Below are 25460 nucleotides of genomic sequence, written 5' to 3'. Positions count from 1 at the left end.
GTCGCCCCTCTCCACAAGGTGCCCCCCAAGACTTCATAGGTGATTTTGTGTGAGACAGCCCGCCTTAGACTGACTGTCCTGCCGCTGTTTAGAGTATTGCTTGAAGCTGAATGTTATAATACTCCCTCGGCGTTCCGGCCACCGGTAGTGCGCCTCAGTAGGGTGTTGCTCCGGTCTTACAGCACGACCCCTACTGGTATTCTCCTATTGCTTGATCTCGTTTCTCACTCAGCACAATCTATCTCGCTTCTAGTCCTTTCTTGGGCCCCGCCGCTTCCCGGAGCTGGCGCGGACCCGTTACGTTCTTTCAAATGCCAAGCCTCTGTCAGGATCCCACCCCTGACAGAGACCCTACTGTATCTTCCCCTACAACACCCTCTGCCACAAGATGTTGCTTGGTTTCAACCCAGTCAGCTTTCTGATCTAACTTCCTGCCTGACCCCCAGTTTACCCACTATGGTGGGGAGTGGCCTAATGAATAGCACCCTTAGCTCCCCCCGGAGGCCCAGCTGTGAAATGTATTGGTGTCTGTGATACCTGATCAGATGAACTTCTTCAGTGCCATCGGACGCACCATGGCTCCCCATAGTGGCGGAGCCACAGTACTGCAACGACCAGGACTCTGGGGTGCTGCACTCCCCCCTGGTTAAACACAGTACTCCGGGACTGGGAAGAAAACAACAATACAAGTTAGCAAAAAGACATACAGTTTCGTTGAGTGTAATAACAATAAGTATACTTGAACAGGCTTCCCTTTATGGGAGGTAAGGACACTTGAACGTTACAAACATAGTTAACATTATAAATTACAGGCTATAAATAACTCCTGTTACCCAACCGGGTATTCTACTAAATGCAAAATCGTTGAACAATAATTTAACTTTGCCTTTAAGGACATACACTCTTAATCCACTAAAGACCTTCCTATAATCACATTATAAGGTATTTTAACTTTTCCATTCTCCTTCTTTAAATCTGCAGGACCGCCTGTCCTATCGGCACCAGACCTACTGCCTCTCCTTTCTGTTACAGGACCGCCCCGTTCAGCCAGGGCCTACTGCCTTTTCAACTACTATACACAGTATAGAACATAACATTACTTTCATTTCAAGAGCACTGAGCCATCTCTTCATGGCTCCTATGAGGACTCAGGGTTTACCTTCTACCCTCCTTATCTATCAACATTATCAAAACATTTTCTATTGAACATTAAGCCTTCTCATTATCTTTCTTTCTATCATGCATGCTGGACACCACGTCTATCCCTACGGGTCCACTGCATCCTTCTTCTTTCTTTCACCTTTTACTTCTCAGAGCACATCATCAGTATTTCTTCACATTTAACTAATTAAACACATATAACTTTTCTCATATAAACATTATCATCATTTCCTTTGGTCAAGACATTATTGCTTCCTGTCTTAAAGCAATATCACAGTTTAAGCGTAACAAATGAACATCCCCTTTAAGAGGGGACCAAGTCTCTATGAGGTAGCGTATCTTCTCAAGCTACCAGTCCATACTCAGCAAAGGTTCCAGTGCGGTATCTTCACAAAGAGTCCTTCTTTAAGTAAAACCAGTAGGGAGCGCCTTTAATAAGGTGCAAACTATATACAAGAAGTTCGGATCATGCACTGTTCATGATTTCAGCAGTTCTAGAAACTTGTGCAAATAAAATTTTAGAAAAACCAAACAAAAGCAAAACAATAGGGATCCCGGGTCAACAAAGGGATCCCTTTAAGAGTTAACCCTGGACGGGTTCAGCAAAAACAGTAAAACAGCAACTATTTACAGATTCGTGGTATCGAGGTTTATTCTTCCAAGTCTGGGGGCGGTCTTTGTCCCCCAGCCAACGTGGCACCCGTACTGGTGGCTGGTCTCTCAGATGCCATCAGATCAACCGGTGCCTGGATTTGAAGGCTAATCCTGCTTGCGAGTTCGGCAGCCGCTACAAGACGTACCGTAGTGATGGGAACAAGGTCTGGCAAATCAAGATCATTCATGATCGGGGCTACAGGGGGCGCTCTCGAAGGCTCACACCGTCGAACGTTCCGGGCACACCATCCGTGTGCACTCCGATGGCGGGTGTAAGTCACCTGATCCCCTCTTTGTAACGGATCACCATTTCGACTGCAGCAGGGGGTCTTCACATTATAACTAGTGACAAAGACATCAGTTGGTAGCCCGGTTCCTGTATGGAGCCCCATCCCCTCTTTGGGTGGTAGGCCAGTACGGTTCCCTGCTTTACCACATCTTTCCTGCCGGGAGCCGACTTCTTACGTTGCGTGTCAGGTGGTTCGGCCTCGTCCCGATCTTTCCAGTGTTGGATCAGACATTGCTTATACTGTTCCCAGGTAAGTACCGCAAGGGTGAGGCCATCCTCCCGGGCCCCATCCGGCCCGGTCCAGGGGGTGTCCCACCGAAGGATCACCCCATCTAGGCCCACACCTATGGGTTCTCCCATCTTGGTTGGTAGCGGGGGCACCAGCTTCCCCATCGCGTTAGAGGTAAGGATGACCCGCTCCACCAGGAAAGAACGATCATTGCTGGGGTGAGGAGCGGTCACAGGAGCGGGATCGCTCAGGGGAACCGGATCGGTCGGGGGAGCAGAATCGGCCAGGGGAGTAGGGATGCCGTCCATACCTGCGCCTGATGTGATTCCACCGGTGTCGCTCCGGTCCGTTGACGAGGACACTGGAATCGGCTGCAGCCCGGACCGTGGCTCCTCCGGAGTCACCTCTCGTTGCAGCTCCGCCTTCCATGATTCCGTGACTGGGGTAGGTAGGTTCGGCTCCTCCACTGGCGGTGGACGCGAGTCCGCCTCCAATGGGTGAGGGCAGGCCGGGGTTGCTCCTTCCCCGTTCGGGCAATCGCTGTTCGTCTTCACTGTCCGACATTCGGTGACAGTGCATGCATCTGACTCCGCCATTTCTCCAGGGTCAGGCTTCCTCTCCGTCTCCCGTTTCCCGCCGTTGCAGGTCAGGAGGTGGTCCTCTGCCTTGAGGCAGGTCATCGCTTTGCAACAAGAGGCGCAGGGGGCGATCACCGCTTCTGGCGCCACCTTGGTAGTCTCCCCCCATGGCACGCCCTCCTTCTCTGGCGTAGCAATGGCGGCGGTTTTTGGCGGGAACTTTTGGCGGCAAGTGGTAGCACACAGTCTTTGCAATAAAGTACAGTAAATCACAGTTCCAAGGCACACATGACCTGATTCTCCAGGCTTAAGTAGATCCTGTTCGTGACGCCAAATTGTAGCGCCCCCACCGCCGCAGGGCCGAGGGGTACCCGGTACCGGGCCTACGAGTCTCTGCTTCTGGAGGTTGTCACAGCGGCTAGGCCCCGGTCCGTGACCCTGCCGTGGGGCGCACAGTGAATGATGGGTGTGGTGGTGCGGTGCAGTAAATAACGAGGACACCAGGTTGCAGTCTCTTTACCTCTTTACTGAAGATCTCTGAGTCCACAGTCCAGAATACGGTTCACCAGGCTGCGCAAGTCCGGCCGGTCCAATGGCACCTCCAGAGTTCTCCTCGCAGGTGGAAATCGGTGCCTTCCTTCTAGCGCTATGTGTTGTGGTCCTCCCCTGCTGTGCTTACGGAAAGTCCCCACAACCGTTGTGTCTGTTTCTTAAGTTCCCTCACAACTCGATTAAATGATGTTCTTCTAATCCTCCGTCCCTCCCTGATGTTCTGGTTGGGACGGCACCCGTTTGACGGGTAGGCTCGGAGCTCTTCCGGGACCCTAGAGTCGCCCCCCTCCACAAGGTGCCCCCCAAGACTTCATAGGTGATTTTGTGTGAGACAGCCCGCCTTAGACTGACTGTCCTGCCGCTGTTTAGAGTATTGCTTGAAGCTGAATGTTATAATACTCCCTCGGCGTTCCGGCCACCGGTAGTGCGCCTCAGTAGGGTGTTGCTCCGGTCTTACAGCACGACCCCTACTGGTATTCTCCTATTGCTTGATCTCGTTTCTCACTCAGCACAATCTATCTCGCTTCTAGTCCTTTCTTGGGCCCCGCCGCTTCCCGGAGCTGGCGCGGACCCGTTACGTTCTTTCAAATGCCAAGCCTCTGTCAGGATCCCACTCCTGACAGAGACCCTACTGTATCTTCCCCTACAACACCCTCTGCCACAAGGTGTTGCTTGGTTCCAACCCAGTCAGCTTTCTGATCTAACTTCCTGCCTGACCCCCAGTTTACCCACTATGGTGGGGAGTGGCCTAATGAATAGCACCCTTAGCTCCCCCCGGAGGCCCAGCTGTGAAATGTATTGGTGTCTGTGATACCTGATCAGATGAACTCCTTCAGTGCCATCGGACGCACCATGGCTCCCCATAGTGGCGGAGCCACAGTACTGCAACGACCAGGACTCTGGGGAGCTGCACTAGCCACCCCTCCACACACCCTTCCATACAAGCTGGCCCCCTCCATGCAAGCTGACCAGTCCTCCACGCAAGCTGGCCACCCATCCACATAAAGGTTCCATCCCTCCATATATGCTGGCCACCCCTCCATGCAAGCTGGCCACCCCTCCACGCAAGCTGGCCACCCCTGCACGCAAGTTGACCACCCTTCCAGACATACGGACCACCCCTCCACACAAGCTGGACTCTTCTCCACACATTCCTCCACGCAAGCTGGCAACCCCTCCATGCAAGCTGCCCAGTCCTCCACGCAAGCTGGCCACCCATCCACATAAAGGTTCCATCCCTCCATGTATGCTGGCCGCCCCTCCACACAAGCTGGCCACTTATCCACACACAAAAAAACACCAGAACACAGGCAGAGATGCTTACCTGTTCAAGGCCTCCAACAATTGCACTAACCAGGGTGCACCAGGCCCAAGTAGAGATAGCAAATACACAGGTGCAAATAATACCTATGCAGCCAACCTACAATCAGGAATTGGCCGCTTGGAGCACCCGTGCAAAAAATAGTCTGTATGTGGCATGTTTTTTGGTGCACTGTATATTTTTCCAGGGTGCTTCTGGGCCCTAGATGGCTCTGTACACTGTGGCCTCTGTTCACACAGGATGCATCATGGTTAGCCCGCCATACATATGGCGTCATTAATAGGCTTTGCACCATATACTTTGCATTCCTGTGTGAACATGCCACATACAGACTATTTTTTGCACGGGTGCTCCAAGCGGCCAATTCCTGATTGTAGGTTGGCTGCATAGGTATTATTTGCACCTGTGTATTTGCTATCTCTACTTGGGCCTGGTGCACCCTGGTTAGTGCAATTGTTGGAGGCCTTGAACAGGTAAGCATCTCTGCCTGTGTTCTGGTGTTTTTTTGCTTAGTATAGTGGAGGTTTTTCCTCTAAACTTATCCACACACCCCTCTACGCAAGCTGGCCACTCCTCCATGCAAGCTGCCTAGTCCTCCACGCAAGCTGGCCACCCATCCAGATAAAGGTTCCATCCCTCCATGTATGCTGGCCACCCCTCCATGCAAGCTGTCTAGTCTTCCACGCAAGCTGGCCACCCATCCACATAAAGGTTCCACCCCCCAATGCAAGCTGGCCTTCCCCTCCATGCAAGCTGGCTACCCCTCCACGTAAGCTGGCCATCCCTCCACACAAGATGGCCACTTCTCCACACACCCCTCCATGCAAGCTGGCCTCCCCTCCACACAAGCTGGCCACCCCTCCACATACCCCTCCATGCAAGCTGGCCACCCCTCCATGCAAGCTGTCCAGTCCTCCACGCAAGCTGGCCACCCATGCACATAAAGGTTCCATCCCTCCAAATATGCTGGCCACCCCTCCATGCAAGCTGACCACCCTTCCAAACATACGGACCACCCCTCCACACAAGCTGGCCACTTCTCCATACAACCCTCCATGCAAGCTGTCCAGTCCTCCAAGCAAGCTGGCCACCCCTCCACTTAAAGGTTCCATCCCTCCACGTAAGCTGGACAACCCCCCCACTTAAAGGTTCCATCCCTCTACGCAAGCTGGCCACCCTTCCACACGTGAGCCATCCCTCCATGTATGTGCACTGCCCTTCCACTCATGCCGGCCACCCTTCCATACATGCCGCCATCCCTCCTGAATGGAGCAGAAGTGCGGACTTTGCTCCATTCATTATCTATGGGACAGCCAAGGACAGTGGTCAGCTATTCCGGCAGACCCATAGACAATGAGTAGAGAGCAGGCCAAGTATGTGCTCCTCTGCCCCATCCAGGACGGCGTACCAGAGGCCATCTGTATCCCAGCCGTCGGACCCCCAGCCATCAGTAAGTTATCCTCTATCTAACCCATTTTTCCCTTTAAAGGGAACCTATCGCCCCGTTTTTTTCGGTATGAGATAAAAATACTGTTAAATAGGGCCTGAGCTGTGCATTACAATAGTGTAGTTTGTGGACCCCGATTCCCCACCTATGCTGCCGAAATACGTTACCAAAGTAGTCATTTTCGCCTGTCAATCAGGCTGGTCAGGTCGGATGGGCGTGGCTTCTTCCCCCAGATATTGCGTAGTTTTCCGTTGGTGGCGTAGTGGTGTGCGCATGTCCAAGGTCCCCAATCCTGCACGGGGGGGTGAAAATAGCAGCGATGTCCGTTATTCCATTGGTGGTCGGTGGGCGCGGCCATCTTCCTTTGGCCGCGCGTGCGCAGAAGCGGCGCTCTGCTGGCCGCGGCTTCAGGAAAATGGCCGCGGGATGCCGCGCGTGCGCAGATGGAGATCGCGGCGGCCATTTTCCTGAAGCCGCGGCCAGCAGAGCGCCGCTTCTGCGCACGCGCGGCCAAAGGAAGATGGCCGCGCCCACCGACCACCAATGGAATAACGGACATCGCTGCTATTTTCACACCCCTGTGCAGGATTCGGGACCTTGGACATGCGCACACCACTACGCCACCAACGGAAAACTACGCAATATCTGGGGGAAGAAGCCACGCCCATCCGACCTGACCAGCCTGATTGACAGGCGAAAATGACTACTTTGGTAACGTATTTCGGCAGCATAGGTGGGGAATCGGGGTCCACAAACTACACTATTGTAATGCACAGCTCAGGCCCTATTTAACAGTATTTTTATCTCATACCGAAAAAAACGGGGTGATAGGTTCCCTTTAATGATCTTTATGCCGTCAGAAGCTCTGGGGGCGTCCATCCATGTAAACACACCGGAGTGTTTGATGTAGAGGAAGACATTTCTATTCATTTTCTAAACCTCACACCTCACATTTTCACACTTAACAAGCCTTTGATCTCCAGAAATAGTTTTATTGGAATGGTTTATGGAAACTTTTTTTTTTTTTTGCGATCGGATTTAATTTACTGAGAAAACACATTCCAAAAGGTTTCCGCACACGTGAACTATTTTCTTTGATTTTGTGCTCTGAAGAAATGGACCGTTCAGCTTTTACGGGCTCTTTTTTCTCCAGCAAATTCAACCTTGATGTGGTCATAAATCAGCTGAGAGGAGCTCAGAGAAAGCAAGAAAAGAGTTAGAAGCTCTCTTACTGGACCAGGAGAACAAGCTCACTGACAGATTCTCAGTTAACCCATTCTGCAGCCAGCAATAGACCGTGCAGCACAGAGGATAGAGAAGGCAAACAGTCCAAAAGTTTTAAGGAAACCCAATGATAAAAAAAGATTTTTAGCCCAAAATCCATGCAAATAATAGAACTGAAAAATTGTCCCCAAAAGTGGACAACTCCTTTAGTGTAGAAGAGACCAATTCTGTACATGACAAAGCTATATCTGAGGGTGTCTAGAGTGCACCATAGATCCCTGATTTTATTGTAACCCCTAGATATCATTATGCTTTTCCTATTGTTGTCCTTTTTTTGCTTGGCTTTTGTTATTGGGAACCATAGGTTTTCATCCATTCCATTGGTTACCCCCTAGAATAGGTCATCAATATTCATTCTACCCCTATCTGATACTTTTCACTCCGCTCCTATTCACTTCAATGGCCACCACATAATACACAGAGCAGTTGTGTTCTGGCTTTGTACACTATGCACTTCCAGCAGCCACAGCACCCATCAGGTATCCGCTGAGACCACCCACCGATTTAAGGATAAGTCATCAATATCAGTCCCAGGTAACTCCATTATTTTTCCTACATACTGTTTTGAATATGATAATTTCTATTCTCTCTGCACAGGTACTATCCCCCCGATAAAGTCTGCGCAAGGCGAGGGAGACGATGTGAAGAAGCTGTTTTCTATCGCTTGTCCGGTGATCTTGGCCACACTGGGGGTCGCCCTTTTATTTATAATACGCAAGAAAAGGAAAGAGAAGAGACTAAAGAGATTGAGAGGTGAGTGGAGTCACTTGTGTTGGATTCATAACTACACTGCTCAGTATTGCTTTCTAGTTTTTTCTTGTCCCAGGGCTGGATTCACAACTACACTGCTTAGTACTGGTGTATGATATCTTTCATGCTGTAGCTGATGTTGCTGTCTAGTTAGTTTCTTCTCACCCCCAAAGCTTGATTCACAACTACACTGCTCTGAACTTGTGTATGATGTCTTTCAGGTCATGTTCAGTATTTGGTCAGTATTTTACATCAGTATTTGTAGCCAAAATCAGGAGTGGAACAGTCAGAGGAAAAGTATAATAGAAGCACGTCACCAAGTCTGCATTTTTCATCCACTCCTAGTTTTGGGTTACAAACACTGATGTAAAATACTGACCAAATACGGAATGTGTGAACGTGGCCATATGCTGTAGCCGCTGTTGCTCCCCAGTTAGTTTTTTTTTCTTGACCCAAAGCGAGATTCACAAATACACTGCTCAGTACTGGTGTATGATGTCTTTTATGATGTAGCTGTTGTTGGTTTCTAGTTAGTTTTTTCTTGCCCCCAAGCAGAATTTACAACTACACTTGTCTTTTATGCTAATGTTGTTGCTTTCTATTTAATTTTTTCTTGTCTCAAAGATGGATTCACAACTACACTGCTCAGTACCTAGTGTATTGTGTTACATGCTGTGGATATTGTTTATTTCCTGTTAGTGTTTTATCTTGCCCCAGAGCTGGATTCACAAGTACACTTCTCAGTACTAGTGTACGATGCCTTTCATGTTGTTACTGCTGTTGATTTCTCGATAGTTTTATCTCATTCCAGAGTTGGATTCACAACTACACTTCTCAGTACTGCTGTATGATGTCTTTCATGCTGTGGCTGCTGATGTTTTCTAGTTAGTGTTTTATTTCACCCCGGAGTTGGATTGCCAGCTACACTGCTCAGTACTGATGTATAATGTCCTCCATGCTGCTGCTTTTGCACATGTGATACATAGAGACAGGAGAGCAGGAATCCCTCACGTCTGTGTGCTGTATATAGGAGACATCATAGCAGCTAGCCTGCCCCACTATCTCAGAGACAACTGAAAATTAGAAATAGCAGAAAACTGGTGAAAAGTGCAGAATACTAGTCATACAATAACTAGAAATTGTTATTCATTAAGTGCACACACAGGAGAGCTTAGTTTGAAAAGTCATCTGATTTACAGGTATGATTTATAAGCGTAAGGTAGTATTCAGAGCTGATGGTGAGTCCATTCTTAAAGCAATTAAGAATAAAAGCTTGTTCCTCATTTTATATATTTTCTAGAGCCGAGATGCTTATTTTATATTATAGCTTTTTTATGGCTTCCTTTCTGGGATCTCCATGTTCTGTCAATAAGATTCTTCATATAAAGAATTTATTTGCGAACAAATTGTTACATTTCTTTTACAGATGCAAAAAGTTTGGCCGAAATGCTGATCAGGTAAGAGTTAAACATTGAATTGGATCTCTCTAAATATTTACCTGTGCTATTAGCACCCGGTGTAAATGCTTCATTTCTGTAATATTATTGTAGATTGTGGGGATTTATGGTGTATGGTGATTATTTTACCGTCGTCCCATTGTGTTTTCTAATTGTGTGGGAAGTGTGAAATCATTGCTGCATGATCCATGTGAATGGACGGGCTTCTGCAGAAAGCGTCGCGGTTATTCATCATTAGTCGTCATTAGACTCTGAACTCTTGATCTTTTTCTTTTAATACCAGCAAAAACAATCGCAGCTTTGATACACCTGTGAAGGGTCCGCCTGCTGGACCCAGATTACACATTGATATTCCCAGGGTGCAGCTCCTCATTGAAGATAAAGAGGGCGTCAAGCAGCTTGGTAAGAATATGCTTATACGCAGAGGACTGAGTCACAGAGCAAAAATTAGCCCCCTTCTAGGCATGTCCCCACCCCAACCGCGATGCTGAGCTATGGCTTCCAAATCCCACTGATGCCTCCTCTGTCTTGGGAGTTTGATCAAAGGGTTTCTTCAGTCAAATTTTGGAATTGGGGAGGAATATGGGTTGGACATGATGGAGGAGGAAGATGGGTTGGACGTGATGCAGACGGAAGATGGGTTGGTCATGATGGAGGAAGAAGATGGGTTGGATTTGATGGAGGAGGAAGATGGGTTGGACGTGATGGAGGGGGAAGATGGGTTGGACTTGGAGGAGGAAGATGGGTTGGACGTAATGGAGGAGGAAGATGGGTTGGACGTGATGGAGCAGGAAAATGGGTTGGACGTGATGGAGGAGGAAGATGGGTTGGACGTGATGGAGGAGGAAGATGGGTTGGACTTGATGGAGGAGGAAGATGGGTTGGACTTGATGGAGGAGGAAGATGGGTTGGACTTGATGGAGAGAGAATATAGACTGGACTTGAGGGAGGAGGAAGGTATGTTGGACTTTTGGGAGGGAGAGCTGGGTTAGAATTTAACCCCTTAATGACAGCCAATACGTCTTTTAACTGACCTGCGATATAAGAGAATAGCCTCCCCATACAGGTGACAATCCAGCAGCTGTTGGCTGTACACTATAGCTGACAACTTGCTGTATCAGCCACGATCAGTGTTCGCACCATCCAAATCTGTTTAACCCCTTAGATGCTGCTGTCAATAGTGACTAAATCATTATAAATGGTTAACAGAGTGTAGTGGCTTCCTCTTTATCCAAATTGGTGCCCTCAGATCATGATTGTGTGATCCTGATGTTTGCGATGGCAATTCATGACCAAATAGTGGCCTTAGGGTACCGTCTCACAGTGGCACTTCGGTCACTACGACGGTACGATCCGTGACGTTCCAGCGATATACTTACGATATCGCTGTGTCTGACACGCTACTGCGATCAGGGACCCCGCTGAGAATCGTACGTCGTAGCAGATCGTTTGAAACTTTCTTTCGTCGTCAAGTGTCCCGCTGTGGCGGCATGATCGCAGCGTGTAACAAAGGTGTGCACGATATTGTATACGATGTAATGGGTGGAGGAGCTTGATAAGTAGGACCGTACAACTTCTACATCGCAAATACGTCATGAAATTATCGCTCCAGCGCCGTGCATTGCGAAGTGTGACCGCAGTCTACGACGCTGGAGCGATAATGGAGCGACGCTGGAGCGTCACAGATCGTGCCGTCGTAGCGACCAAAGTGCCACTGTGAGACGGTACCCTTAGAGTCTGACAGCTATAGTAATCTGTTCAGAAGTTAGAGACATTTAGGTGGTAAAAATACACATTTTCATTTCTGTCATACCACTTTGCATTAATTCCTGTAAAGCACCTGAAGGATTAATAAACTACCTGACAGCAGTTTTCAATGTGTCAGGGGGTGCTATTTTTAAAATAGTATCACGTTTGGGGGTTTCCCAATATATGAGACCCCTAAAGTCACTTCAAACATGGATAAATACCTAAAAAAATAAATTTAGTAAATTTCCTTGAAAAAATGAAAAATTGCTGCTACATTTTTAAACCTCCTAAAATGCTAACAAAATAAAATAACATTTTACAAATGGTCCTGATGTAAAGCCGACATGTGAAAAATGTTGTTTATTAATGGTTTGCTGTGGTATAACCATCTGGATTAAAGGGATAAACATTCAAATTTTGAAAATTGCAAATTTTTAAATATTTTTCTCAAATTTTTGATATTTTTTATAAATAAACACAAAACATATTGACCTAAATTTACCGTTATCATGAAGTATAATGTGTCATGAAAAAACAATCTCAAAATCACTGGGATTTGTTGAAGCATTGCAGAGTTATTACCACATAAAGTGACACGGGTCAGATTTCAAAAATTTGGCCCCGTCACTAAGGGGTTAAAAAAGGAGGAAGATAGGTTGAACGTGATGAGGGAGGAAGATGGGTTGTACTTGATGGAGGAAGATGGGTTGGACTTGATGGAGGAGGAAGATGGGTCGGACTTGATGGAGAGAGAATATAGACTGGACTTGAGGGAGGAGGAAGGTATGTTGGACTTTTGGGAGGGAGAGCTGGGTTAGAATTTAAAAAAGGAGGAAGATAGGTTGAACGTGATGAGGGAGGAAGATGGGTTGGACTTGATGAAGCAGGAAGATAGGTTGGATTTGATGGAGGAAGATGAGAGGTTGGACTTGATGGACCTGTTTGTTGTTTCCATCATATCGACTAAATAATTATATCATCTTCTTTGCCTTACACATTTGCTTCCCATGCAGGCCTAGTGGTTATACTCCTAGTAATATCACTATTGGTCTAGAGACGTTTTGAGTCACTGCCGTAACTGGCTGATGGCTTAGGTTGCTGAATGCTTTCTGCCTGGATGTAGAAGAGGCTAGGAGTTAATTTTAATGACAATGTATTGAAAAGCTAATCACTTAACCAATAAGTGACGGATGACATATAGTGACATTCACCACCTATGGCTCTTATCCCAGAACTCGGATATGTTTAATGAATGTGTTTGTTTGGCCTTTCGTAAAATGGGAATGTTTAGTGCATACATCAGGGGCTTTCTAGACATACGAGCTAAACGTATGGAAAAACACATTACAACCCCAACGCTCTGCAGCTGCTTGTTGCACTTGCCCCACACTAATACACACTGTATTATTCTGTATGCAGTGAGCTCCCCCTAGTGGTGGCTACAACCAGAAAGCAATGGTCCTATGAACCCACCCTACATGTATTCCTGATAGAATATATTGAAAATAGCAAGGTGTAAAGCATTGCCCTTTGTATCAGTATCTAGAATGTTGAAAGCACCCAGTTCTTACGATATTTGGTTATTATTGGCCTTCGTACAATATAATAACATTCGTATGTTTTTTTTTTTATTATCTCTTGAGCAGGTGACGATAAAGCAACACTGCCTGTGACTGATCCTGAATTCAGCCCAACTGTAAATCCACAAAGTTTCTGCACTGGCGTTTCCTTGCATCATCCTGCCCTGATCCAAAACACTGGACCGCTCATTGACATGTCCGACATTAGACCGGGAACAAGTAGGTGGCCGATGCATAGTAATGTGTTACCGGAAGCTGCAGGAAATGTGCTATAATATGTGCACAGCGCGGAGCGCAGACCCTCATAACAGGAGCAATGCTACACAAAAGAGCGCGATCTGTGGGCAGATAATTATGGAATCGAGCTGCGTGCCACCGCCGCTTTATTGTGTAGCTGCTGAAATCTGTGATAATTATGAGCAACGTGCATGTTTTCACTGCAGTGATCGTATTTATTGGGAACAGTATAAATTCTGCTTTACAGCATGTGTATAGACGTTAGAGATGATGGATTGATTAAATATTGTGCTCTTGCCAAATTACAGCCTGCGTTCTAGTCCAGAGCTGCGTTAACAATTTTGCAAGCTCCAGAGCTGAAATCTCCCAGCATTCTTTACAGGGTCATTCTCTATACAGTGCAAGCTCCAGAGCTGAAATCTCCCAGTATTCTTTACAGGGTCATTCTCTATACAGTGCAAGCCCCAGAGCTGAAATCTCCCAGCATTCTTTACAGGGTCATTCTCTATACAGTGCAAGCCCCCGAGCTGAAATCTCCCAGTATTCTTTACAGGGTCATTCTCTATACAGTGCAAGCTCCAGAGCTGAAATCTCCCAGCATTCTTTACAGGGTCATTCTCTATACAGTGCAAGCCCCAGAGCTGAAATCTCCCAGTATTCTTTACAGGGTCATTCTCTATACAGTGCAAGCTCCAGAGCTGAAATCTCCCAGCATTCTTTACAGGGTCATTCTCTATACAGTGCAAGCCCCAGAGCTGAAATCTCCCAGCATTCTTTACAGGGTCATTCTCTATACAGTGTAAGCTCCAGAGCTGAAATCTCCCAGCATTCTTTACAGAGTCATTCTCTATACAGTGTAAGCTCCGGAGCTGAAATCTCCCAGCATTCTTTGCAGGGTCACTCTATACACTGTTTGCTTTAGTGATAAATTTGCATTCTTTGAAGTGTAAGCATGACACTACTCTTTCTGTGTTGTTAGGATCATGTCTGTCTACAAACTTGCCCACTATCCAAAATTGAGCAATGCAGACCTGGACTTTATGTACTTATTACTATGTCAATTATTTACCTAATTCTAAAAAATAAAGTAAAATTATGTTTTAAAGGTGGACGAAGCCTCAAAAAGAGAATTAAAAATAACTCAACAAGTCCTCCATTCTTTTCTTATTTTGTCTGCTGCTAAATCTTCAAAAAAATATATATATAAAGAGTCCTTCTGTCTGTCCCAGGAGATCAGTCATGTCCCCTCTCCCTTTTCTCATTGTCCTGTGTCTGGCGGTAAGACAACTGGTTGCAGCAGGAACCTTCCCCCTCTGACCTGTCTGCAGCCGGAGCTTCCCCCTCTGATCTGTCTGTAGCAGGAGCCTCCCCCCTCTGATCTGTCTGCAGCAGGAGCCTCCCCCCTCTGATCTGTCTTCAGCAGGAACTTCCCTCCTCTGACCTGTCTGCAGCAGGAGCCTCCCCCCTCTGATCTGTCTGCAGCAGGAACTTCCCTCCTCTGACCTGTCTGCAGCAGGAGTCTCCTCCCTCTGACCTAGCCGCAGAAGGAGCCTCCCACTCTGACCTGTCTGCAGCAGGAGTCTCCTCCCTCTGACCTAGCCGCAGAAGGAGCCTCCCACTCTGACCTGTCTGCAGCAGGAGCCTCCCCCCTCTGATTTGTCTGCAGCAGGAACTTCCCCCCCTCTGACCTATCTGCTCATGTTATGTTTTATGTACCAATTTTAACATTACATATTTTGATACTAAAAGTCAGAATTCCTTTCCAACTGACAAACCATATGATGCGCTATTACCCTCTGCAGGGGTAAAGAAAACTAACCTAGGGTGACACAAGCCTTTTTGAATTCTAACTTGATTTGCTTTAATTCTAGATCCGGTTTCTCGGAAAAGTGTAAAGTCTGCTCACAGTACCAGGAACAGATATTCAAGCCAGTGGACCCTCACCAAGTGCCAGAGTTCTACGCCTGCACGAACGCTGACCTCTGACTGGAGGACTGTTGGTTCTCAACATGGGATTACTGTGACTGAGAGCGATAGTTACAGTGCCAGCCTTTCTCAGGACACAGGTATGTTCAGTCATTTATGCCCATGTGCATTACCGGGGTGGAGAATGGTCTATGGTCAGTAATGGTTCTCTGCATTGGTTGATGAGATAAACTATGTTCAATTTTTAACTGGTCATAAATTAGATCAGAAGATGGTTCGGGAGAAGAGAGATAAAGGTTACAGAAACATTAGACCATCAGACTCAGAATGAGTTACCAGTGAATCCATCAGTGAGTCTGTAACTCTTATCTCTCTTCTCCTGAACATCTTCTAAACTAATTTAAGATCAGTTCGAAGTTGAAGTTAGATTTGGTCATCAACCCACTCAGAAGACAGTTCAACAGAAGCTTTGCTGCTCTTATAGAGTTAGTTCAAGTTGCCAGAGAGCAAATTGTACTGGAATAAAGTAATAATTTGAATGGACAAATGAAGTGATCTATTTTACATATTCTTGTTATCGGATGCTTGACAAGTTTTCCACCTTTTCTTGTGTTTCTGATTACAAAACTAATGTGAGTTGCACACTCTGCTGTCAGAACGAGCTCACGGATGGATTCACTGGTAACTGCTTTCTGCAGTCTGCTGCTTCTGTAATCTTTATCTCTTTTCTCCAGAACCATTTTCTAAGCTAATTTATGACTGGATGAAAGTTTAACTTCAGTTTGGTCTCCAATCAACTTAAAGACAGCTCAAGAGAATAGAGATAAGAGTTACAGACTGTACCATCAGAATGAGCTCACTGACTGATTCATAACTCATTTTACAGTCTGCTGAATCTGTAACCCTTATCTAAGTTTATCGATGACCAGTTTTTAGTTCAACTTTTGACTTGGTTATGCACTAGCTTGGAAGATTCAGGAGAAGAGAATTAAGGGTTATAGATAGTGATGAGCGAATATACTCGTTACTCAAGATTTCTCGAGCACGCCCAGGTGTCCTCCGAGTATTTTTCAGTGCTCGGAGATTTAGTTTTTCTTGCCGCAGCTGAATGATTTACATCTGTTAGCCAGCATAAGTACATGTGGGGATTCCCTAGCAACCAGGCAAACCCAACATGTACTTATGCTGGCTATCAGATGTAAATCATTCAGCTGCGGCAAGAAACACTAAATCTCCGAGCACTAAAAAATACTCGGAGGACCCCCGAGCATGCTCGAGAAATCTCAAGTAACGAGTGTATTCGCTCATCACTAGTTATAGACTCTGCTGTCAGAACAAGTGAGCTCACTGCAGATTCACTGGATTCTCATTCTGCAGGCTGTTATGTACTGTGATACATAGAGGCTGTTTAAGACCAACAGTCCAAAGGTGCCTATACTTTTCTTTAGGTGAGATTATATACTTATATGATGTGCAGCTTCTCAGAAAATAGATCTGATTTCTATGGCTAGTTGTGGTGAAGTTACTTTGCACATTTTTCTTTGTAGATAAGGGTCGCAACAGTATGGTCTCCACCGAAAGTGCATCCTCCACGTATGAAGAACTGGCCCGGGCCTATGAGCATGCCAAGCTAGAAGAGCAGTTACAGCATGCCAAGTTTGAGATCACTGAGTGCTTTATCTCAGACAGTTCCTCCGATCAAATGACAACCGGAACCAATGACAATGGGGATAGCATGACCTCCATGAGCACTCCGTCTGAACCGGGCATCTGCCGCTTCACTGCGTCTCCTCCCAAACCACAGGACAGTGATCCAACCAAGAATGTGGCTGTGCCCATCCCCCACAGAGCAAAAAGTAAGCTGCCCTGTACAAAAATGTGGTTTTATACCCTTATGCAGTCCATAAGAGTCCAAAAATGCCTTTTGTTTCTTATGTGTTACTGGTCACGTCGGTGGCCTTCTATATGAGACCCGCTTACACTGCTGTAGTCCTAAAGTGGACTTTATCACTTAGCGTTGTGCTCTTTTCCTCTGTTTCAGGTGAATATTGCAACCTCCCCATGTACATGAAGTCCGACCCCCACTTTCGTAAACCAGACCCACATGACTCTTGTCCAGTGGTGCCGCCAAGAGAGGCATCCATGCGCAATCTATCTCGGGGTTATCACTCGCGCCATCTTACTTTGGAGCCAGGCGCCAAGCCCCCGCCTGGTCTATCACACCAAGCCCCGTCTAGTGTGAACTTACCACAACGGACTCTACACATGGCTGGGGCATCAGCCTCTGCCCCATCAGCCCCAGCAGCTACAGCACCCTCTGCCCCCGCTGACCCTGCTGCTTCTGCTGGACCTTTAGAAAATCGCCTGCCTACCCAACACAGTAAGATGGGGGGCTCCCGGGACTCTTTGCTGGAAATGAGCAGCTCCGGAGCAAGTCGGGCACAAAAACAAGGAGCTGGAGCTTACTCCAAATCTTACACTTTGGTCTGACACCTACCCATGCAAACACATCCTCTCCCCACTTATTCACAGACTTGCAAAGACCCTTCCCCTCTCCGCAGTGTCTTGGCTGTATTTCTATATTTTGAAAAACATTTAAAACAGAAAAAAACTACAAAGGACGAACGAAGAATTTAACAAAAACTTGGTGATAAAAAGACATTTTTGTATTAAAAATAGCTATTTTCTTCTTCGGGATAAAAAAAAAAATAATAAGAAAAGAAACCTGTATTTTATCTGTAGAGGTCGAAGTAAGAGCGAGTGTGAGAATACGATGTGTGCAAAGTCTTCTGAATGAGTGTGGCGAATGTAAGCGAAGGTGGCCAGAGGGTTAAAGAAGAGCAGTCGCATGTTCATACGAATCTCCAGACACCTACGTATATAACGTAACCTTTAAAGTGAACCTGTCACCCACTTCTAAAGCCATATCTGGTGTTTACAATCCAATAAAGAATTTCTAGAAATTGCTTTGCACTGTTGACTCGTGGTGAGGGATAGGTGCACTTTAAGGAAGATTGAACTGGACTGAAAAAATGAGCTTGCAGTGTGTTTGGTGGCGATTCCAGGGCATTTAAAAAAAACTAATCCTACAAATAAAGGTATACACATCACTAAAAGTGGCTTGGTTTTGTTCCCACTGTTACTCTGAGAATTCCATTTTTCGTTTTTTTAATTTCTGCCTTACGGTTCCAGAGATATGGACTTTTTTATTTAGTGCTAATTTTGATGGTCTTTACTAAGAGGGCGTGGCTCACAGGGTAATTATGCAGATCAGCCTAGAGACACGCCCCAGAGGATCCTGCGAGAGAGCAATGCCCCTTTGTGAAATCTATAAAAACTAGCCATATCTCTGGAACCGTATGGCGGATTTGAAAAAATAAAAAAATGGAGTACTCAGGGGAGCAGTGAGAACAATATAAAAGCAAACACTGGACATTTGGACTGGTGATAGGTCCTCTTTGAATAGGGGACAAAACATTGCTATTTTTTCATACCTACATTTATAATATGGGAAATGCTAAATTATGAAAGTCTTATATTAATTATTTAATTTTGGAAATCAGGGGTGGTCTTAAATCCAGACTTTAAGGTTTATGGGTCCATAACATTCTGAAATGGAAAATCATGACATGTCCATTAGTAGTGGTAACTTCATGGTGTTGTTATCCGAAATCTAGTTCTATCTTGCAATAAAGGGAAACTTATGGGAAATGGACACTGTCATACAGTGGTTCTAAAAATACAATATGGATGCCAGCTACTATGGTCGACGTGTATACTCAAAGTGAACCTGTCATGTTGTAAGTGTAGCTATAGAGCAGGAGGAGCTGAACATATAGTTTTGTGGGGGGAAATAGTAGTATAATGTTTAATGTAGTAATGAAAATCCCAGCTTTACTAGAAATTAGGAGTCCAGTGGGCGGTCCTGAACAGTGATCAATGGCTTTCTCTATATGCGTAGTCACACAAGGAAGGCTGTCAATCACTGAGTAGGACCGCCCACTGGACTCCCAAGACCAGCATGAGTAGGAATTTTAAATCTATAAATTACAAGTATATTGGATCGTTTACTACAAAACTATATGAATCTCTCCAGGTCCTCCTGCTCTATAATATGGGACTTCATGTAAAATACAACAATTCCCTTTAGAAAGACTGGTCTCCTTTGTGCCTGTGTAAAGTAAATTTGCAAATATGAGGTGCGTCTAAATATAATTTTTTGCCTCTGGATCATAATGGTCTCGGCTCCTGTAAAAAGTACAGGAAGTCAAAATAACTATTTACAGGAGAATGAAACACAACACGACTTTGAAAACTTTGAAGGGGTACTACTGTAATAGGAAAAAAAATATATTAAGAAAATGTAATTAGAAATAAGCTACTAATAAGTCCCAATCACACTTGTTTTGTGTAAGGAGCTAGTCAGTATACTACATTAAAATGGTCACCGTCTTGTTACACTTACAGAAACCTGTCCTGGAATGTTAATGGGACAGGTGAGCGCGTATAGTAGGAAGCTCCAGCCCCTTCATTTAGGAAAGATGCTCCCAGCAGATATAGTCAACTAATACTGGAGATACCAGGTGTGCGGAGGTAAGAAGAGGCTGCTCACACTGCTGTCCACCCTGTCTATGTGATCTAATACTGGAGACACCAGGGGTGATGAGGTAAGAAGAGGCTGCTCACACTGCTATCCATCCTATCTGATCTAATACTGGAGATACCTGAAGTGCTGAGGTAAGAAGAGGCTGCTCACACTGCTGTCCACCCTGTCTATGTGATCTAATACTGGAGATACCAGGGGTGCTGAGGTAAGAAGAGGCTGCTCACGTTGCTGTCCACCATGTCTATGTGATCTAATACTGGAGATACCAGGGGTGCTGAGGTAAGAAGAGGCTGCTCACGTTGCTGTCCACCATGTCTGTGATCTAATACTGGAGATACCAGGGGTGATGAGGTAAGAAGAGGCTGCTCACATTGCTGTCCACCCTGTCTATTTGATCTAATACTGGAGATACCAGGGGTGATGAGGTAAGAAGAGGCTGCTCATATTGCTATCCACCCTGTCTATTTGATCTAATATTTGAGATACCAGGGGTGTTGAGTAGTGATGAGCGAATACACTAATTGCTCGGGTTTTTCTGAGCATGCTCGGGTGATCTCCGAGTATTTGTGACTGCTCGGAGATTTAGTTTTTGTTGACACAGCTGAATGATTTACAGCTGCTAGCCAGCCTGAGTACATGTGGGGGTTGCCTGGTTGCTAGGGAATCCCCACATGTAATCAAGCTGGCTAGCAGCTGTAAGTCATGCAGCTGAGGCAAAGAAAACTAAATCTTTTAGCAGTCACAAATACTCAGAGACCACCTGAGCGTGCTCAGGAAAACCCGAGCAATGAGTATATTCACTCATCACTAGTGTTGAGGTAAGAAGAGGCTGCTCACACTGCTGTCCATCCTGTCTATCTGATCTAATACTGGAGATACCAGGGGTGCTGAGGTAAGAAGAGGCTGCTCACACTGCTATCCATCCTATCTGATCTAATACTGGAGATACCTGAAGTGCTGAGGTAAGAAGAGGCTGCTCACGTTGCTGTCCATCCTATCTGATCTAATACTGGAGATACCAGGGGTGCTGAGGTAAGAAGAGGCTGCTCACGTTGCTGTCCACCATGTCTATGTGATCTAATACTGGAGATACCAGGGGTGCTGAGGTAAGAAAAGGCTGCTCATTCTGCTTTCCACCATGTCTATCTGAATGTTGAACGGCTGCCGTGACCTAATGATAGTTCATAATTCTTGATATAGGTTATTGCCAGGTGACTGCAGTGAAGCTTCCTACTGCACATGCTCACAGGCACCTGTCCTATTAATATTCTAGAACAGGTTTATATCAGTGAAATAATACGGTGGCCATTTTATAGGTATAGTCATTACTGCCCTAGACAAGCGAGACTGGCTAACTAAAAGCATTTAGAAATATATGAGGAGATTTTCTTCATTTTTATTTTTTCCCACATAACTCAGTCACTGACGTCTTTGCGAAGACCACTTAGAATAGCCAAAAAAAGTTGTCTACAAGTGGTGGTCTTCTTAAGAAAAGGTCAATGCATAGGCTGAAAAAAAACCATAGAAGAAAATCTGGCCAAAGCTAAAGGCTGATTCCCGTGGGATTAGCTATCGAATGTCTATGAGGGTCTCCCAACTGCTCTCTAACAGATTATGTTGGGGCAGAGACGGATGGGCAGATGGAATCTAAGCCCTCAATTTTTTTTGATCTCATAGAAGATAATCCCCCACCAAAGGTGTTGACAACGGTTTACTCTCTCTACTCAGAACAGGCGCACACAAGGAGAACCTGAAGTCCATGCGTATGGGGGGAGACAGGAGAGTTTGTCCGATGGCTATCTAATGTGACCTTAATGTGTGACCATTATTTTAAATTTTATTTCAGAAATTAATAGTACGCATGAAAATAGGCACCATTGTAATATGCCTCATCAAATAAATTTGCTTCTTTCTCCTCCTGGAGTGATCATTATTTCTCAATCTTAAAGGTAAAAATCTGTCTTCATGGATATTCACATTATCGATAATAGTTGGTGCTTATAAGCTTCTATGGAGAGGGGAAGGGAAGAAGGAGCTGGAGACAGATTTCTGCTGCAAGCTTTTCTGAAATGACCGTTACACTTTAACTTTTTTTTAAACCATAGATTTAAACTGTTGTTTCAGGAGAACTTGCAGCAAATTTCTGAAAATGCCTTTAACTTCCCCCTCTTCTCTTCATAGAAGATGACAGTTGATGAGAGAAAGGTGGACTTAAAGGCAGACACAAACTTTCTGCTGCTAGTTCCCCTGAAGCAATTTAAATCTGTGGTTTAAAAAAAAAGAAGTTAACCTGTCCTTTCAGGAGAACTTGCAGCAGAATGGCTGTCTCTGCCTTTAACTCCTCCTCTCTCTCTCGAAAGAATCTTATGATCACCAACCGTCATCTTTTATGAAGAGAGAAGGGGGGAGTTAAAGGTTAACAGATATTTTCAGACATTATGCTGCAAGTTCTCCTGAAATGACCGTTTAAATCTATGGTTTAAAAAAAAAAAAGTTTAAACTGTCATTTCAGGAGAACTTGCAGCAGAATGTCTGTCTGCCTTCAACTGCCCCCTTTTCTCTTCATAGAACCTTATGAGCACTAACGGTCATATCCTAGCTCACTAATGTGAACATCTGTCTTCACTGAATACAGATTTTACCCATGAATTGAGACTGAATGATCAATCCAGGATAAAAAAAGCAGATTTCTCTGATAAAATATATTACATAGTTGCCTATTTACACGTGTACTACTGATCTGTTAGAGATGTTCTGTATTTAGTCATATGTATCCATATTACTCAATCCCATGTATGTAAATGTTCCTGGAGGTCTTTGAACTGAAGATGCCTAAAGTTTCAGTAGTGATTATGGGGACAGATATTTTTCTGGATCTCCTATTTGTAATCGCCCTGAAGAATCCAACATTCAACGTCTTCCGGGGTTGAAATTTTTGCTTAGCGCTGCCGATCAATCCTAGAAAGGAGCTGCAAGTTTTGTATCCAGCGTTTGTTCTGCATCATATATCGTATACGGTTGACAACTGCTTTAAAGGTGAACAAAGCCCATAAATTAAAATGCCTCCAGTAGTAATTAATATTACAGGAAAACGAATCAAAGGCGACCTTCCACCTTCTGATGATGCTGTTGGATTTGTGCCCTGGTGGCATTAATTTTAATCATCCGGGACGGAATTCTATTCTTATATGAATTTATTTTATCTTGGCTTGTAACGCGCCAAACGTCCTTGCTGTCTACAGAAGTGAGGTGGCGCCTGTGGAACTTCTGCTGCTTTTGAAGTTGTATAATTTTTAGAACCTTTTTGAAAAATCTCTATGTATAAATATGAAAAAAAAAAAAAGGATCCTTGCTGGTTTAAAGAGAATCTGTCAGCAGGTTTTTGCTTTTTTATGATGAGCATAATGTAGAGGCAGATCGTCTGATTCCAGTAATGTGTCACTTGATGTGTTCCATCAGCAGGAGATTATCACTGCAGGACTAGGTGTCCCAAGCTAGGCAGTCAGGCTAGTATTTGCACGAAGAGTTGGAACCCAAGAAATCAGCTCGTTGCCAGCGGAGATGCTTCAGCAAGTGGGGAATCCACACCAAATCATACAGATTTTGGAGCAGATTTTCCCTACTATTGACCATAGACTATCCAGAGACCGCCTGGCATCCCGGCAATCATAGAAGGAGTCAACATTACTGGACGAATAATCAACAATCCTAAATACGAAGACGATACAACATTGATAGCAACGAGTGTAGATGGAACGAAGGACGTATTACAAAGTGTCATGATGGAAATTTCGAACATGGGACTGCTACTCAACACAAAGAAGACAAAGATATTGACCACGGCCAGGTACAACCGGGACATATCTGAGAAGGACAGTGACAAACTGGAAGTTGTAAAGGACTTCAACCTACTAGGATCAATGACCACTCAAGATGCAGCAATGACACCGGAAGTCAATAGAATAGTTATGGGCAAATCAACAATGAAGTCACTGGATAAGGTCTTCAAATCAAGGAACCTTGCACTTGTTTCGAAGACACTATTACATAGTTTGGTCTTCTTTGTAGTAACAACTGGATGCGAAACATGGATGACAGAGAAACAAGACAGAAGACGATTCAACGCCTTCAAAATGTGGTGCTGAAGAAAAATGTTATCAATACCATGGATGGCAAGAAGAACAAACAAATTAATCTTGGATCAAATCAAGCCAGGCATGTCACTAAAAGGATCACCAAGCTACGACTTGTCTACTGTAGACACATCATAAGAAGGGAGCAATCACTTTAGGCTGGGGTCCCACTTGCGAGAAATACACGCTCCGGTCCGAGTCCCGGCAGCAGTGCTGGGTATTGATGTGAGAGACACGTGCTAGTTTCTCGCATCACGCTCGCAAGTGGGACCCCGGCCTTAGAAGGACATCAGGTCGGAAGAATAGAAAGAACAAGGCAAATAGGAACCCAGCAACCCGATGGATTGATACCATCAAGATGTCAGAGGTGAAGACCTTGGTGGACCTATCTAGGCTTGCAGAAGATCCATTTTCCTACACAGCGTTCATCCATCAAATCGACATAGCTCGAGATAAAGCAAAACCTGTTATGTTAAATGATAATAATTTTCAACCCAATAATTTAGATAGAAAATTTGGGATGTTTCCGCTGCCTGTGAATGTATCATTAGTCTCACGTTATAACAAGAAAGGCGGCAATTTACTGCATGAAGTTATTAAATATTTCTGTACCTCAACTATGGATTATGCTTTTCTACATCAATCCTGATACAATTAAATCCTGCAAATTCTGTGCACACTGTGGGTACTCCATGTGCCACCACGAGTCTCCTCCAGAAGCAATACCCGTAGAAGAGAATACCTCTATTATTTAGTATATAGAATCTCATCTGTATGACATTGGAGACATATGAGGGACCCATAGAAAACTATAGACGTTTATGAAGCTGTAATGTGGCATCACAAACGCTCTTTCAGTTGTCTCGAGACTTGCTGCTATGATGCTTCCTATACAGTAGTTTTATGATATGGAGAAAGAAAACCTGTTGAGGGTCTTACTGGATACTCAGCACTGCAGAGTAGATGGAAGATTCATAGAGGACACGGCTGAGCAGTAAAATATTTTCCTATTTGTGGAGTTTCGGTGATGCATTTCAGGCGATAGTCTCGCTTCATCTGACAGTAGAGAATGAACTGTACAGTCTGATAAAGAGAAACCATTCTCAGAAAAATCACTGGAACTCCTCATATGGGAAAATATTTTGCAACACAGCAGTGGCAGTTATACCATTGGTGCATGCAACCTGTGCGGTCATACAGGGGCCCCGGAGGTAATAGGGCCACTTTTACCTCCAAAGACAAAAGCTGCTATTGTCACAGGCACATTGTGATGAGGTTTGGACTACAAAGGACCCATATACTGTGCTTGCACAGGGACCTGACTGCATCGCCTCCTGCGCACAGCCATCTCCGCAATGAGCTTTCATCTACTCTTCAAAACTGACCTCTCATCTGAGTCCTCAACGTTTTTCTCTCCATACCATAGTACCACTGGCTATGTTTTTCTTCCATACACCACACAGACATGAGGGATTTCTGCTCTCTTGTCTCTGTGTAGCACATATTC

The 25460-nt window shown here is 45.2% G+C and overlaps 1 protein-coding gene across 7 annotated transcripts in view; it reads left to right on the top strand.

The window, feature by feature from the left end:
• Positions 1 to 17890, top strand: part of DSCAML1 (DS cell adhesion molecule like 1) — a 243785-nt gene extending 225895 nt beyond the window's left edge. For 4 of the 7 annotated variants that reach the window (XM_077249895.1, XM_077249892.1, XM_077249890.1 and 1 more), the window contains 7 exons: positions 8113 to 8268; positions 9692 to 9722; positions 10006 to 10124; positions 13115 to 13270; positions 15160 to 15354; positions 16762 to 17070; positions 17256 to 17890. In XM_077249895.1, coding sequence (XP_077106010.1) covers positions 8113 to 8268; positions 9692 to 9722; positions 10006 to 10124; positions 13115 to 13270; positions 15160 to 15354; positions 16762 to 17070; positions 17256 to 17704 — 1415 coding nt within the window. In that variant the 3' untranslated portion in view covers positions 17705 to 17890. The remainder of the gene's footprint in view (positions 1 to 8112; positions 8269 to 9691; positions 9723 to 10005; positions 10125 to 13114; positions 13271 to 15159; positions 15355 to 16761; positions 17071 to 17255) is intronic. The other 3 variants (XM_077249896.1, XM_077249891.1, XM_077249894.1) reach the window with 1 other exon arrangement.
• The last annotated feature ends 7570 nt before the right edge of the window (positions 17891 to 25460 follow it).

The sequence above is a fragment of the Ranitomeya variabilis genome, chromosome 4, assembly GCF_051348905.1.
Source record: "Ranitomeya variabilis isolate aRanVar5 chromosome 4, aRanVar5.hap1, whole genome shotgun sequence".
Lineage (NCBI taxonomy): Eukaryota > Metazoa > Chordata > Amphibia > Anura > Dendrobatidae > Ranitomeya > Ranitomeya variabilis.
Note: the sequence above shows the minus strand (reverse complement) of the source record. Positions and strands in the feature narration are given on the sequence as shown.